General features: G+C 38.5%; 1 protein-coding gene across 1 annotated transcript in view; it reads right to left on the bottom strand.

Annotated features, from left to right (window-relative positions):
• LOC131229690 (CBS domain-containing protein CBSX1, chloroplastic-like) overlaps positions 1–18,171 on the bottom strand; it is a 57,287-nt gene that overhangs the window by 24,983 nt on the left and 14,133 nt on the right. The window contains exons 2-4 of the mRNA XM_058225676.1: positions 9,873–9,960; positions 9,732–9,796; positions 6,325–6,373 (exon numbers count right to left, since the gene is read on the bottom strand). Coding sequence (XP_058081659.1) covers positions 6,325–6,373; positions 9,732–9,796; positions 9,873–9,960 — 202 coding nt within the window. The remainder of the gene's footprint in view (positions 1–6,324; positions 6,374–9,731; positions 9,797–9,872; positions 9,961–18,171) is intronic.

Below are 18,171 nucleotides of genomic sequence, written 5' to 3'. Positions count from 1 at the left end.
GTCAGGCTGGTACTCAGTACTCTGGAATTGAGGCCATTGAGAGGGATCTATTGGAAATTTATGGAAAAAGGGGGAGAGGTCAACCGAAAGTTGGAAATCTTCATTTGCCTCTCCTAATTGTTGTTCTTTGTGGGAAAGAATTCCAGGTAGTAATATCAGCGTTCGCCTCCAATTCTTCAAATGTTGCTCCTAGCTTAAGGGGGTTGTGTCCCTCCAAGAAAGCCCTACACACTTTCCTTGATCGTTTCTAAGGTTTGAATGAAGTGGTAATGTTGAAATCCACCAACTGTGTTGCATCCTTTGCTACATTTGATCTCTCCCTGTGTTCCTTATGGAGTAGTATCGTGCGGGCGGAGCACCCTCCAGGCATAGCATTCAGCGAGTCCTCAATCTGGCCTTCAGGTTGAGAGGAGATCTTGGAGGTCTCTGAGGCAATAGCACAAACAGCTTGAGCTATCGGAGGCAATGACATGGTTTGGACATTCCCACAAACAGCTGGAGGGCACAGAAGTAAGGGAGTCTCTGTGGCCTTTTCACAAACACCTTGGCTGGGCCGACTGGAGTTAAACTTCGTGACAGCACCTTGGGATGGGCTTTCTCCATAAGACTTACTGATATGAGAAGGTTTTAGTGGTTGCCTGGGGTGGTGGAAAGCTCTCTCCACCCACTCCTAGTGGTCAACTCAACCGCTACCATTGGGTTTAGAGGGCGCACGTTCCCTTTTTCTAATGACTGAATCAGCTCTAGGATGCCCCAAATTGGGTATTCTCTATCTGCCACATCTAGTTTCCTAATCTTCTGGGTGTCTCTACCCAACTGAAAAATGACCTTGACTCTTGCCCTGATTTGAACGAGTCCAGGGACCAAGCGTCTGTCGACTTCGATCACTCTTCTGAAGGTGGATCCCAAACCCACGAAAACATACTCCAGCCAAGCATGCACGGGGATGCCATACAGGGAAATCTAGATGCCTTTCTCTTTACCTTTCTCTTTAGAGGGCAATTTCATGCTCCAAGCCTCCACTCTGGAGAGCCCATCTTGGAATGAAGAGAGGAGTCTAAGATGAATGAGACCAGTTCTTCTCTAGACTTGAAAGCGATCAGAAAATTGTCTGGAGCTATTTAGGCAATGTCGATTGCTGATGTCGCGTACCGAGACCCAGACAGGGTCTGAGTAAGCCGAATTAGGGGAACTTGGTTGTTCACTGCATGTGCCACCAGGGCTAGTGTGAGGCTTCTCTATTTGATCTGGACTCCGCTAGAATTGGCTGTGAATGAGAGGATGTTCAGTGGCAGGGAGGCAAGAGCTCGAGTTGGACCTGCTCTGCTAGATCTGTTAGGCCGCTTACGGAAGATACGATTATCTGCCTCGGCAACTTTGAGGAAGGATGGGCCTGCAGTCCGTGGAGCCGAGAGGTTTGGCCTGGGGAGATCCTGTGAGAACGTTGGAGAGGGTTTGATGGTTTGTCGGGTCTTCTTAGGGTTTGCCATAACCACATTTAGAGTCCTACCATCCAACAATTTCCCATTTGACACACCCATTACTGCATATGCATCTGTCACATACAGAAATCTCACGAAGGCAAAACCCCTGGGGCGGTTGGATTTCTCATTCCAGGGCGTGAACACGTCGCTAAGCTTTCCATACTTACTGAAAATGCGGCCAAGATCTTCCTGGTTGGTGTCGTAGGTGATATTTCCGACGAAGAGGCTGAATCCTCTCGCCATTCTATCGCAAAACTCCCATGGTGTAACACGTCTTTGTCATGTAGCCTTCGCCTCCCCAAGAAAATGTTGCATGCAGCAATCAGAATGACATCAGATCACACCGTTCTAGGCACTGTCGGGTCACTATTACTTCCCTGTTATACACATGAGACTTTGTGGGCTTTGCCAGTTCACACACACCAGTTTCAACTTGTCCACTACTTGTGTCAACATGAAGTTGCCCCACTATGTACACCACATTGCAAATATATCCCTGCACTAACACTGAGACAAGGAGTGTTGTTGCTGACTGCTCTTCTCAAGTCTATTGGATGAACATTTCTAAATCATGAGAAATCTCGACCTTGAGGCCCTCAAATCCTTCTCTTCCACCTCTCTGTCACCTTTCTTGGTACACTCTTCTCCAGATGTCAAGGTTTACATTGATCTTTCATTGAGGACACAAGAAAGGTATTCAATAACAATAATGGTGGCCATAATGGCCAGCCTTATAGCTGTTGCATTATAGGCTTTAATGGTCTTTTTTAAAGCAAAAAAAAAAAAAGGCCCTGTATTGGCCTGTTACAGCCCCGTATCAGCCCGTTATGGACCCGTAACCGCCATTATGGCTGATACATACCTGTAAGGGCCTTTTGTTTTTTTTTTCAAATTGGGGGTTATGACCCTATACTGCATGACGGTCAACACTATTACCATTACAGCCATAATGTAACCATTTTTTAATACCATGCACATGTGCGAATGGTGCTGAAACAAGGATACACCCTAACCACCAAGGGTCCACTACCTTCCATGATTTTAAGTCCTAATCATAACCCCCTTACCACAATCTCAACCTTGGCTAGAGTTTTTAGAGTTGGTTTGTATGGTGCTTCTCAAGGCTAGGAATACCCCTCAAATCTTGAGGATCCATTCTTTCTCTTAGGGCCCATTTGGGTACCAAGAAAGTAATAGTTGAGAAAGAAACTTTTTCCTTAGGGCCAGTTTGTATTCATGAAGAGCATGAGAAAGGAAATAGTGTTTCTTGGGAAACCTTATTTTCAGAAAACTGTGGGAAAGGAAATATTATTTTCCTTGTTTGTTTTTCAACAAGATTTTCATATATATTTAAAATCTATCTTCAAGCTTGTTATTTGGCAAAAAAAAAAAAAAATTCTTAAAAAAAATTTTAAGTAGTCACTAGCATGTGCTAGATTAGAACATGTGACACATGTGCACATGTTGGATGCTTAGAGATGATAGTGGCACATGTGGCACACACAGCATACGTGGGTACTTTAAGCTAAATTGCGACACGTGTGGTACATGTGAGGTGCTTGAAGTTGTAGAGTGACACATGGCACAAAACACACATTGGCACATTTGACATGTGGGCACCAAAAGCTAGATGATGGCACTTGTACACATTGGCACCATTGGCACATGCCATATTTGGAGAATTGAAGATGGACGATGGCATGTGCCATTTTTGGAGGATTGAAGATGGACAGTGGCACGTGTGGCACATTGGCGCATGTGGGGCACAAGGAAGATAAATAGTGGTACATGTATAGCACATGTGGGGCGCAAGAGAAAATGGTGTGGCACATTAGCACATTGGCGGCTCTTTACATGTGGGGCACAAGATAAGATGGATGGTGGCACATGTAGCATAGTGGCATGTGTGGGGCATGACTGAAGATGGATAATGTCTCATTTGGCACATGTGGCACATGTGAGTCGATTGAACATGGATAGAGGCGCATTTGGGCTTTTAACCCTTGAGAAACCCATTTTCCTTCCACCGTGAGAAAATGCATTTAGAGATGAAGGTGAGAAAATAAATTTATTTACTTCTCAACAAAGATGGTGTTTCGCACAATTTCTCACAAAGAAAGACTTAACAAACAACGGAAATTGAGTTTCATGGGAAACACTATCTCCTTTCCCATGCTTTCCATGAATCCAAACAAACCCTTAGAAAGTCACTTTCTAAGAGAAAAGATGGAAAATGAAAAACTTACACCCATTTGGAGTTATTCAAAATTTGTCTAGGAAACTTTTATCTTCTTCCATTTTCTACTTTGTGGTATATACTTTTTAGGAATCTACATTATAAAGTAGATGGTGAACTGCATACACCTTTTTTATGTATTGGAAGGCTAGAAGTGATGGTCCACTGCTAAACCCAACATGGGCCTAGGACAAAAGCCTGACCCTGAAAACTGTTTGGGCCTGAGCCCAATCCAACCCAACCCAAAACAATTGATCAAATCCCTATTTCCCGTGATCGATGCTCCTAATACATCTATTGATCAATGGCCAACAATGATGTAGCCACATGCCCATCATCATGAGCACCACCTTATGTTTTATGTTGATCCCCAAAACAAGATCAATCCAAGCCTAGGTGGACTAAACCTTGTAAAATCATGACTTAAACATCTAAAATCATGTGATGTCGGCTGTGTGGCCCGCGCGGTTTTGGAATGGCCTGATTTTTGTGATGTCTTTTCATCCTGGTGGTGTCCATATTCTCAATGGATTGGATGGCATATAAAATACATTGTGAGGCACACAATTCAAAATGGTAGGCGTTCCATCCCAACTATTCCCTGCAGTTTGACCTACCCATGTTGTGGACAACGCTGGTTTTTGGGATCCATGCCGAAATAAGTGGGTACACATGATGGACGAATTGTATAAGGGCTGTAAATCACACTGGGTTCTGCACACAAAATATTGTAGAATAAGCTTATTCTTCAATGTTGTACAGGAATCAGCCTAGAGAGATTGCTTTTGAAAGCAATTACTCATTCCAAATATGCATGTCTTCTCAAAATTAGCAACTAGTCATTCAAAGCAATTAGTGATTCCAAATATATGCCCTCGCAAAATTAACAACTGGTCATTCCAATTGCTTTTAGTGAGGAACAATTGCTTTTAATAGCCTTATTTTCCTAACATTAGCAACCAGTCATTCCAAATATATTTTGGAAAGTTAATTAATAAGGTGAAATTTAAAACATTTTCTTAACTTATATTACTATATTAAATAAATACTAACAAATACAGCTTCACGCCGGATTAGACTGGTTAAGCTAAAATTATCTTAGCATGAAAATTGATTGGGCCTTACATGCTAGGCCCACCGCCCACCTTTGATTGCCCATCTCTCTAAAAACTAATTTGATCAAATGATCCCAAACATATGAACAATGGCTGGATAGTCCATATTTATTATACTAGAAAGATTTTATCATTGATATGGACCGACCATCAGGCGTGACCCCTTTAATTTCCATCCCTCTCAAAACCACTTTGATTGGATGAGCCTACCAATATTATGATCAATGGCCAGGAGATTGGATGGTTCATATCAGTTATACTGGAAATGGTTTGATCATCACCATCAATTTTGCCATATGACCAATGACTAGGAAAATGGACGATCCATATTGATTATTAAAGAAAGGTCTGATCATTGATCTAGAATAAAAGAGTTCCTCTCACTTCAAATCGTCAAATCAGGCTCAAATCTTATGTTTTGATTAGCAACATAGGCCTAGATCTAGAAGAAAATGAGTTCCTAGCCTTTCAATACCCTTTAAATGAAGAAGTCATAAAAAATGGCCTTTCATGGGCATGTATCAGCCATGAAGGGATCGCCCGGCATACCATTGAGCATGTGTACAATAGTCTATGAAAACTGCTACTACATCAACAGTCACACCATAAACAAGTGCTTAAAGGAACCAATTATCTCATTCCAACAAAATACTTCTAGAGGAAAGTTGAACTACCACACATTTTTTGAATTCCCACTCTTAAACAATTTTTTTAGGAAGGCAGAAAAGCTTGGAAAAGAAATCAATCTCCCTGGAAAAATAAAATAAAAAATAAAAAAATTCCCTATGAGGAAATAAAAAAAGTAGGCATGGTATTTCCATTTTCCAAGGTTATCCTAATTCGTCAAAAACATGTATATCGATTTTCTTCCTAAAAAGAAAAAAGAAAAAGCTTGCTTGTGTATGGTGAATCCCAAACATGGATATGGAAAACCCACCTAGAAAATGGACAACATTGAAAATAAAGGAAGTTTTGAAAGGTCAATATTGTTTTTTAGGTTGATTTCTATGCAAATGTTGAAAGGTTAATGGTCAATAGCAAGAGATGTCTCACATTATTGTGGAAATGCCCATGGATAGCTTTTTGAGAGGAAATGAATTTAGTCGTTTTCCAAGGAAAAGTGTAATCATGAAGGTCAATTCCACTATTACAATAGAAACAGAAAGCACAATATTGGTGGAAATGAAATCAATTTCCAACAATTTCCCCATTCCCAAATACATCCTAACTGCCGATTGCCATGGTTACAAGAGACATCTCTCGTTATCAACCATTCACCAACACTCAAAACCGAACAACAAAATTACATTGGATTCCATAGTTTTTTGAGGATTCCTATGGGTTTTCCATGTCCACATTTTGGGTTATATCTATCCAAACAGGCAAGTACGAGTCAAAATAAATGAATAAGAAAAACCAACTACTCCATGTCTTTGTCCAAACAATTGAATAAAAAAGTGACATTTGACATGAAAGTTCAAATATGCACCTGATATGGAGTCCAATGCTAACAAATCATAATCTGAAACTAATCCAACCTGCAGCAAAATGATAAAAATAAGAAACAAAGTAATCTGCATTGCGTACCAAAGTGACTGAATATAATATATTACATTGTCCAAGTAGAGGCAAAGGCGCGAAGGTAACTTTTTAGAAACTTTTCCACACACATACAGGTAAAGAACAATGAAGGAATAAACTACCAGCAAAAAATTGATTGTTAAGATGGAGTTGAAGTTTTTTATTATTTGATAAGAGAACAATACAGAAGCACAAGCATGAAGGGGAAATTATGCAGATTTAACAACTAAACTGACGAATAATAGAGAGGCACACAGAGTAGCAAACAAAGAATTTACCCCATTATTACGGATCTAGTGAAGATTTCAAATAAATCCCAAAAATTGAAACTACCTGTTATCCAATAAAAACCTAAGATTCCGCATAACAATCCAAAATCCCCTACACGATTACTTACAAAAGCTTTTTGACAAGCATTGGCTACAGTTGGTTGTGTGAACCAAAAACCACAGCTAATCCTCTTGAGAGGACAGTAGTATCACCTAAATGTGCAAATGTTGTAGCAGGATCGGGGTTAGTCAAATTGTCTGCTTTTGAGCCGTCCCCAAAAGAAATTCAGATTGTGAGACATTAAAATTCAATATAGGTCCTGAAACTTTTTATTTTTTAGTAAAAAAATGAGACAGTGATCAAGTTTTTTAATCCAAAACATATAAGCTAGGCAACTAAAAATCAGGATTGATCCATGGTACAGATGATGCCATAGCATACAAGTATAACATGATACCCAACACATTATTATGATTCAAGTTGCCAGAGAATTCCCAACAGTAGTTTAGAAACATCATTATTGATTAACAAGAGCAAATTAACATTCCATATATATGGTATGTACTATATTTTACTTTGATAAGTTTGCTTTGGTTTGTCTGTTTGGTTCACTGCAGTTTTCTAGGAATCTAGTCCAATTTGCCTAGTTCATTATTTATCCATCAGAATGTATTGCCTACAAGATCCATTCTCTTTCGTACTATAAGATCAGTTGACACTCACTCCAGAATCATCATGATGGCATATTTAGATGAGACCCAAACCATTGATAAGGTGAGCCCTACCTTGGAGGTTCCATAGTTCAAAATTCCCACACATAGGACAACACAAACCAGCCGATGTGGGCAAGAATGGATAGAAAAAGAGAAGCAATTGTCCAAGCTCAACAAGAAGAAGTCCACTACTTGGATTCCCACCAAGGATCTGATCAATGTCATTTTTGAATTATGGACCATTCACGGAATGGCCTGACTTATGCACACATGCCATGTGCACGCATGTGTTTCTAAATAAACTGCATGGTTGTTTGATGTGTATGCCACAGTCAGGTGAGTCTAGCCCATGAGTTTTACATGGTTTTGGTAGTGTCAAGCCCAGGAATTGTCATCTTCTCATATAAGTTTTAACTTTTAACAAGGCTAAAAGACAGGCGCAAAAACATAGATCTGGTGGTCCAAAGATAAAGAGCATTGGTTCTCATATAGTTCATGTAATTCGCTTTATTTCAGTGAACTAGTAAAAGTAACTACAAACTAATTTACTTCGTTTTGAACCGATCTCCAGTTCTCCACACATGCCATGTGCACTGTTTGAAATATCTCCGATATTATTGAAATATCTCCGATACTATCTATATCTCTAGCTCAGCGATACCGATAACACTGGCAGCAATATCGATAATATTGATAGTATAAAAAATTCTAGGTATCGTTGATGTATAGCTAAATATCACCAATGTATCGATATCATCAATATTTTCAACTGTGTAAATTCCAGACAGTCGCTTGTATGGCCAATGCATCGATACCACAAGTGTATCACCAATATTTTCATCTGTGTAAATTCCAGGTGTCGCCTGTATCGCCAATGTATCTGCGATATTTCGATAATATCTCCAATGCATTAACATCATAAAAAATATGTATATAAAAAAAATAAAAAAATAAAAAAAATTCCCGTTTCATATTTTTTACAGGCGCATGGTTGTATACAGTGTTCAATTTGTCGACAATAATATTTGATAATATCGCAATATTATTATTATCACAACTTGGCAATATCAAGACCACAGTCTTTCGTTTCTTTTCTAGTTGTCAACGATTTGTTGGGAAATATCATGTGTTGTTGATATTCTGAAATATCAATGGATCTTTGGATGGAAGGTTGGATGGATAGATGGGATGGATGAGATGGTTGGACTGATTTCTTACGTAAAACATGCTTTCAGGCCCCAATTAAATTGAAACCTATTATGTATGCATTCTTTTTCAATTCTTAAATATACAAATATGTATATTTTAGCATCTCATGAGGTTCCATTGAAAAATTCCACCGTTTCCCCATGCCGCATTTCCGGTTATCAGCGATATTATCGGCGGGATCGATATTGTTTCTGTATCCCCAGCTAGCAAAACTTGTAGTGGTACCAAAACTTTGAACACTAGCCATGTGTATGTATTTCTAATCAATGGCCTAGGTGTTTTATGCTTTTGTCATGGAAGAGGAGGCTTTGGCATTGTAGAAGAATTATCTTTCCTTTTAGGCTTTTTTTTTTCCTTGGGCGGGGGGGTGGATTTTATTAATCAAAAGCCAAAATGACCAAAAGAATTGCAAGACAGCCCTTGAAATAAAAGAAAGATCCCAATCGTCACAAACACTTGAGATCAAAGCCCATTCCATTACATCCTAGCCCTTTTGAAAACCTCTGATGCTTCCCCACAAAGATTGCGAAAGCATCGGTTGTTCCATTCACCCCATAATCCCCAAATGCCAGCCAATAAAGCCATCCTCCATGCCACGAAAGCAGAAGTCCCTCAATTGACTTCGGCATCACCAACACCACCCCAAAGATGCCCAAGCAATTTTCCCACCCTTCCCTTGCAAACGGGCAGTGAATAAAGAGGTGGCCGACTGATTGTCACTTTTAACAACACTAAAAAGCACGTGCAATACACATCTATTGACTTAAATCATAGAGAGCATTGATTTTCTGCTTCAGGTAATCCACTGTATTTTCAGCCAATTAGTCTGGCTAAACTGCAACTGCTTCATTAGGCTATTAAAGCCCCCAATGCTTGCCGACTATTGTGGTTCAATCAAACCAAATCAATGACATGGAGTGAGTTTGGAATTTTGACCTAACAAATTTTCACAGTATTCTTTTTCCACCGAAACAATATTTTGTTCTTTTCAAGTACTTGAAAGGGAAAAATACAATTTTGGTGGAAGAAAAGCAGAAAAAAATACCCAAATGTGAAGGTTAACAGTTTTCCACTTTTCTGCCCCCAAAAACATACTTCAACAGGAATATGAATGAGTACTTACCAGTTTCCAGTCATCATCAATTACAGGAAAACCAGTAATTCTGTGTTCCACAAGATCCTCTAGTGCTGTAGATGCCAACACAAGCATTTTAGAACAATGCAGTATAGAAGATTTAAAAAAGAAAAGAATAATTCATAATACCTTCGTCGACAGTAGTTGTAGGCTTTACCACATGCAGATCCTCTTTTTTCGTCATAAAATCACCCACTGTATATACTGCATTCTTAGGCTGCAGATTGACATGCAAAGGAATATAAAGCAAACATACAAGATACAACAGCATTACTATTACTACGTGAAGTTGCTCCAAAACAAAAGCATCTGGAGTTGATATTCAATATGTTCACATGAACGAAGTCATTTTGATGAAAGGAGAAAAACAATTAGACTTAATGCACCACAGAAAACCAGAAAGTAATGTTGTTTATAAGGCCAAAAGGAAATTTCTATGAAAGTGGACTACTAAGGTTATGCAAGGTTTTGAAGACAAAATTGGAAGGCAGTGCACACTATGTTCTGCATTGTTTTTTAGTAAATGACTACTATGTACTGCGTTATTGACCAGCATGTATTCTACACTGTCGGCTAACAATCACTGAGAATAGTTGGTCCTTCTATTACTCCTTGCTTTTATCATGCATCCATAATATTTTGAACACTGAAATTATAGTTTGTAGGCAATAGCCCCAGATTGTCAAGTCCTAGACTGCATTATTGATTAGCATGTATTCTAAACTGTCAGTTAACAATCACTAAGAGCAGTTGGGTCCTTTTATTTATTATTCCTTGCTTTTATCATGCACACATGATATTTTCATCACTGTAGCTATAAACCTTCTAGATTATAGGGAATATTCCCACATTGTCCTCTACCCCAAAAACACAATTTAGTCACAACTAGGTCAAGACTTGACCGAGTTACCCAATTCGATTCAAGAGACAAGCAAATTCATGGACTCACATGAGGATCAATAATGCAGGGGCATTTTCACACTGGGCTTGAGTGGGGTCACCTGTGGGATGCAGGGGCACACTCGGGGTGGGTGACTCATGTGATTTGGGGCCCACGGGGGAGGTCTCGTATTCGAGACTCCTCACCAGGGGTGATTAATGTGCATTTCACACCGGGCTCGAGTGGGGTAGCCCGTGGGATGTGGGAACACACTCAGGGTGGGCGGCCCATGTGATTTGGGGCCCACAAAGGGGGTTCGGCCGAGGTCCTAAACCTACGAGATGTGGGGCCTGGACTATGAGATAAAGGAATTAATTCGCCATACTCTAACAATTCGAGCTTTTAGAGCAAGTGGTTAATTGTCCTGCATCAATCAATTACATCACACAAGTGGGACCCACATGCCCACAATTGTGGAGTCCCCATGGGGTCCCTATAATGGGAGGAGATAGCTTTAGATATTTTCTATGTTTATTGCTTACTAAATAAGACGGAATTGTCAAAATCATGTTCATTAGAACTGGTAGTGAATAGTGCCCCAGTGAGGGCAGTGTAGTAGTTTCATCATATTAGGAGCTCTGTTTTTTGTATTATACTATGTACAGCCCACGCTTGGCTTGTGATAGTTATGACAGTTGAAGTTTAAGAGAAGTTTGAGAATAAGATATGTTGAAAGTTGTGTTTTGTGTAGCATGTGTTGCCCTCTTCAATCACGGCATGTGTTGCTAAGAATCTTCATCAAATTTCATCTTATTCTTCAGCCTGCATCAAGTGGTATCAAAGCAAGTTCACATTGGGAATTGAGGTTTCTCCTCTTTTATCACCTTTTTTCCTCTTTTAATTTCTATGATTTCTTTCTTCCACATTCCCAAAAACCTATCCGTCTCCTCTCATATCCCAAACTCCCATCCTCAAAACCCTATCCGTAGGGCTGGCAATGGATATTCAATTTACCCAATTACCCGAAATATCTAACCACACCCCCCACCCCCAAAAAAAATAAAAATAATAATAATAATAATAATAATAAATAAATCAGATACGGATATGAGATTTTTACCCAATTAGAAAAATGTTTAATCAATTAGCCGACTTCAAAGCAGAGTCAAATACATATATCACCATATCCATATCTGCTTACCCAATTTTCTGGGGCATTTTCATAATTTACTTAACTAATAATATTTTCAACTAAAATATTAAATACTAAGATATGATATCTTAAATTCTATGGTGTTTAACCTCATTGACGTGGTTATGAGGTTGATATGGTGACATTTTCTGTTAATTGACTTACACTTCTGTCAAAGTCTGTAAGTTTTTATTTAAATACTTTAAGATTTGTAGCTTGATGTTGGTTGTTATTTTATGGATTTTTTCTTATTTGTATGTATTTTGTTAATTTTATTGGATATTTAACCTTTTTTTAAGTTTTTTTAATTAGATATTAGTCGAATATTTTTTGGAGAGATAACAGAAATTTTTATTGAAAACACGCCAAAAGGCGACAAAGAATACAAGCAAAAAGAAAAGACCCCAAATCAGCCTAGGTTGGAGTTACAAAAACTGCCCATTCGGAAACAAGGCCTTTGATCCTACAAATGGCCTCTTCAACTAACAAATATTCATTACAAAAGCAACAAGCATTTCTTGCCCCCCAAACAACCCACATGACAGCCATAATATGGAGCCTCCATTTGAAATACAATGTAAAATTTGTAATGATTGCTCATTCCTTTACCTCTCTCCTTTCACATTTGCAATTGACTATCGATTTATGTGTCGATTTGTGTCTTTAAACAAACATTGTAAATTTGCAATGATTACTCTTTTACATTCCTTTACCACAGTAAATAGCAATCCAAGCAGGCCTAGTTTCGTAAGCCCTTCGATAATGAAGGATTTTCCTAGAGCAGTGCATAGGGAGAATAATGCAAGGACCCATCAAGGCAATGGACTGAACCCTAGTTTTTAGTTTTGACATGATCCAAGGCAGGTATAGACTCAACATTAGTGTTGTCATGTGCAATCACATATGCACACACATGCGCAGAAATCGCATATGGAACAATGGCATATATGTTTACTGCACAAATGCGATCGCATGTGCCACATGTGCGATAATATGCGATCGCATATTTGCCAACAGTCAGAAATCTAACTGCTTTCTGACCGTTGGAAATTTTATTATTATTATTTTTTTTAATCTTGATTTTTTTTTCCCTAGAAAAAGTGATTCTAAGTACTCATAAAAGCACTCAAAGGTCAAACTCTCTCTCTCTATCTCTATTTTGCTCTCTTACACTCTCTCTTACATAATTCCAAGTCCCAAGCTCCACTCCTCCATTCATATTTCTTTCAAGATTGAAGTTTCAATCAAGGGACAAATACATCCACAAGGATTCAAGAATCAAGATTCAAGAGACAAGACAACCAAGTTCCATCCATTGAACTCTCTTTCTAGTATCTAACTTTTCCAAGTTATAAAGATCATAAAAAATTATAATCATATTCACACAACACACCCACCACTCTCTCTTTCTATCTCATTCTCTCTTAAAGTTTCATAATCATATCCAAGTTCTAACTTCTAACTTCTAACAAATTCTTTTTTTGTTACTTTGTTACAAGTTACAAGTTAGTGTTGTGTTAGTGACTTAGTGTTACAACTTACAAGTCTACACTATTCTAGAATCAAGAGTCAAGACTCAAGGGTCAAGGCAAAAGTGAAGATAAGAAATGAAGATTGAAGAATTTGTTTTTTTTTGTTTTTTTTTTTTTTTTAATTGTAATTTTGTTTGTGTGTAAATCTCTATCTCCCCTCTCTTTTACTACAAGTGTAACTTGTAAGTGTAACTCTCTCTCTCTCTTTCTCCTTTTCTTTTCCCTCTTCTTCTCCCTTTCCACTACTAGTGTAAGTGTGTAACTCTCTCTCTCTCTCTCTCTCTCTCTCTCTCTCTCTCTCTCTCTTCTTTTCTTTTCCCTCTCCCTTTCTAGTTCTACTACTACTAGTGTAAGTGTGTGTGTGTGTGTGTGTGTGTGTGTAACTCTCTCTTTAGTCTCTTACTTTAGTTTTTAGTTTACTTTTTAGTTATTTTTTAGTACTGGCAATCAATACACACACACCACCAACATAATATCTTCTTCCCAATCTTCCTCTTTGAAACCCATGTCAAGTAACCCAGGTTGGAAGTATAGGCACTATCGTAGTGTTTTGGATAAGACTCACATAGTATGTGAGTTATGTGAGTATTTGAGTTCTGGTGGCATTGCAAAGCACAAGCAACACCTTACACATTTACAAAGGTCAAATGCAAAAGCATGCAACAAAATTACTCCAGAAATCCGAAGGAAGATCATGGAGTATATGAAAAAATAGTCAAGAAAGAGATGCGATAGTGCTCTACATTAGGAAAAATATTTGGAACAAGATGCATATAAAGATATAAACGTAATTAATGTAGATGAAGCTAGTCTCACTCCCCCTACTTTGACAGGTCGGTCTATACCACAAGTACAACCAACGGTCTCGAAAAGAGCCCGAGGACGTGGGCCTATGAATAGATGGTGTAGACCACACACCGAGGATGTGATCGACCAAAGGAATTGAGGCAAAAGGCTGGCTCAAACAACTTTAGAAAACCGGTATAAACAAAAAAAATAGAAAGACCACTATTCAATATATTGCTAAGTGGTTGTACCAAACCAGCATTGCTTTCAACGCCGTTAAATCGAGAAGCTTTAGAGTAATAGTTGAGGCTATAGGTCAATTTGGACTTGGGCTTAAACTTCCTTCATATCATGAAATGAGGGAGATGCCTGAAAACCGAAGTTGAATATACAAGATCCTTCATAACTGAATATAAGGAATTGTGGAAAACATATAGGTGTTCACTAATGGCCGATGGATGAACCGATAGATTCGATCGGTCTCTCATTAACTTTTTGGTAAATTGTCCAGCTGGGACGATGTTCTTGAAGTCCATGGATGCATCGGGTCATTCACACACAGGAGAATACTTGTTTAGCTTACTAGATAATATAGTTGAGGAAATAGGTGAGGAATATGTTATACAAGTAATTACAGAGAACGCAGCCTCGTATGTAATGGTCGAACGTCTTCTTATGGAGAAGAGGCGTCGTTTATTTTGGACCCCCTGTGCGGCCCCTTGTGTTGATCTTATGTAAGAAGACATAGGTAGGTTACTTATAAATATGATTGCAATGGCTAGAAGAATCACGGTCTTTATGTACAAACACGCCCTTCTTCTCAGTCGAATGAGAAAACACATTGGAGGTAACTTGCTACGTCCAGCAATCACCCGTTTCGCTACAACCTTTTTAACACTACAAAGATTACATGCAAAAAAATCAAAACTTAGAAGCTTCGTAGTATCGGCCAATTTTACGAGTGAGCCTTGGTCAAAGAAGGCTGAAGGGAAACAGGTTTAACAAACAATCCTTTCACAAAGTTTTTGGACACAAGTGGTAAAGGCGTTAAAAGCATCCGAGCCCTTAGTCACTGTGTTGCGATTGGTGGACGGAGATGAGAAGCCTGCAATGGGCTACATATATGATGCGATGGAGAGGGCGAAAAATAAGATCATAGACCATTTTAACTATAGAGACCGTGATTGCAAGCCAATTATAGATATTATAGATAGAAGATGGGGCAGCCAAATGTCATCTCCATTGTATTCGGCTGATTACATCCTTAATCCAACCTATTTATTCACTTCTGCTGATCCAGCAGAAGCACTTACTATGCATATTGTTAGATTTATTGATATGTTGGAAAGAACGATTCCAGATAGAGAAGATCAAGACAAGATCTCAACTTTGCTAGACTTCTATACGAAGAGGGGATATTCTCAAGGGATATCGTCATCAGGCATCGGACAATGAAATTACCCAATAAGTACTAACTACTAAGTACTATGAATGTCAACGCCTTACAAATAGTTTTTCTACAAAGTGTCTCTAACATACTTAAAACTATTTTTCTCAACTGACTGGTGGGCAGCCTAAAGAGTGGACCCGAACAGGAAGGATCCAGTTCTAAAGAAACTAGCTATGATGATTCTCGGACTCACGTATTCTGCCAGTAGTTGCGAGCGCAATTGAAGCACGGTCGAAGCGGTAAGTTTAGTAATTTTAAACTTCAATTTTTTAATGTAAAGCCTAAGCTAAATTAATTACCTAAATAGCTAATGCCAAATGCGCTTTCTTTCATGCAAATTCATACTAAGAAAAGAAATTGCCTTGATCTAAAAAAGCTTAACGACTTGGTTTTCGTCTAATACAATCAAAAATTGCGAGAACGATTCCAAACTAGGAAAGAAAAGCCTAGTTTCTTTGACCCTATCTGCTTAGATGAGTTGGATGCAGATAACGAGTGGCTCGTAGAGACAGAGGACCTGGTATTTGCCAAAAAGGACCTGACATGGGCGCAAGTTGAAGATGCTGCATATGGATCGACACCTGGAGAAGGAACCACTAGAAGGTGAATGATTGGGGGAGCCGGGGAGGCAAGTAGTAGCCATCAACCCGTTGAAGAAATTAAAGAGATAGAAGGAGGAGATGATAATGATCAAGCCGAAGATTTACCATTGGATGTTGATGAAGTATTAGTACATACAGATGATGAAGAAACAGAAAAAGAAGAAGTGTATGTAGAAGAAGGAAAAAACTCGGATGATGATGGTGATGATGACGATGGACATGGTGGTGATCAAATGCCACAATGGCAAATAGATCAATGTATATAGTATATGATTAGATGAATAATAAATAAATAACTTCTTCATTTTGCTTACTATGTGTGCTGAATTGATGTTGATTGTTGATCATACTGTTGAATGTTGAATGTTGATATTTATTATCTACATTATAGAATGTTGAATTTTTGATGAATGATGACTTAATATTTAATTCATTATGTAATTGGTTTTATTTTACTTAAATTAAATGTATTGCAAGGGCCAAAGGCATATAATATTTTATTCCATTTTTTCTTAATTTCTCACTATTTTTATGATTTTTTTAAATTTTTTGAAAATTCAAACAATATATATATATATATATATATATATATATATATATGCGACCGCATATGCGATTGTGCGATCGCATATGCGCACAGGCACATGCAATCGCACACGATCGCATATGCGATTTGACACCATTGCTCAACATGGTAGCATTGTCCAGTCCTAATGCAAGAAGTCTCCAAATTCTTCACATCCTAGATGAGGGTGCCATTCCCAAACATGTCAAAACTTGAATCCTTTAAGCAAGGTTAAGAATTCTGAATGTGCCATATCACGTTGGAAAAGTATCGCGGCTAAGTCATTCAATGATATGATGCAAATATATCTAGCATAAAAGGATATGTATCAAAAAGTATATCCTCTATTAGTGTGTATTGCCAATATGTTATTGTCAATAGATTCCTCCCCAATAGAATTATAATGGAACTTAGTCTCACACTAGTTTGATAATATGGGAAGGAAGCAAGCATCAATCTCAAGGATTTCACATACCAATGCGAAATATTCAAATGATATTCCAGACCTTGCTATTAAGTGTGTTATCTAAAAGCAGACACTTTTGACATTGGAGCATACCAGATGTCCATTGAATGTAATAGACACAAAATTCATCCTCAATCCAAGAATGTAAAAATGGATATGATCCAGACTGTTCACCAAAGGAGACCAACCTTAGAGGGCCCATAGCTCGAAATCAACACTAAAGGCAAACCAGTGCAAACTTTTGCCCATTGAATTTGGACAATAATTAGCTTACACATTTTAAAGGCCATTTGGATGTGTATAAAATTCTAAGTTGTAAACACTTTACACCCAAAACTCTTTTCAGGTGTAGAAGTGTTTACAATCTATTTTGTTTGGCTTTAAGCTATAAAGTGTTTACAGGTAGGTAGCTTCTAGCTGCAAGCAGGGAGAGAGAGAGAGAGAGAGAGAGAGAGAGAGACTGACCAACACACCAAAAGCTCCAGAGTTGTTGGGAGAGTACCAATTTATCCCTATATTCTGGCTCTCCTAGGCAAACCCAAGGAAGCCCCCCCATGGGCAACCCATGTGTCGCGCAGGTCCCCAAATTGCATGGTCTCACAATGAGTCCCACCTCGTGGCCATCTTGCATCTCACAAGCCCCACTTCGTGGGCCACCCCACCCCTAATGTGGAAATACGGTGCATCCTTAGCGTCACATCAAGATGCCACCGCATCATCCACCCACACCAGTGAGGAGACTCAATCCCTAGGCTCCCACTCTGATACCACTTTGATGTAGGACCAATACCTAAACTAGCATGATATGTAATAGAAACCAAATAACGGATGTAATAATCAAATCAAGATCTAAACATACCAACTAATCGCAAATTACAGAAAATTCAGCAGTAATAACTATGAGAAATCAGATATCACATGCCCACAACGATGATTTATAAGTATTAATCACTAG

The sequence above is a fragment of the Magnolia sinica genome, chromosome 16 (genome assembly GCF_029962835.1).
Source record: "Magnolia sinica isolate HGM2019 chromosome 16, MsV1, whole genome shotgun sequence".
Taxonomy (NCBI): Eukaryota; Viridiplantae; Streptophyta; class Magnoliopsida; order Magnoliales; family Magnoliaceae; genus Magnolia; species Magnolia sinica.
The sequence above is the reverse complement of the archived record's forward strand: the minus strand, read 5'-3'. Positions and strand labels throughout refer to the sequence as shown.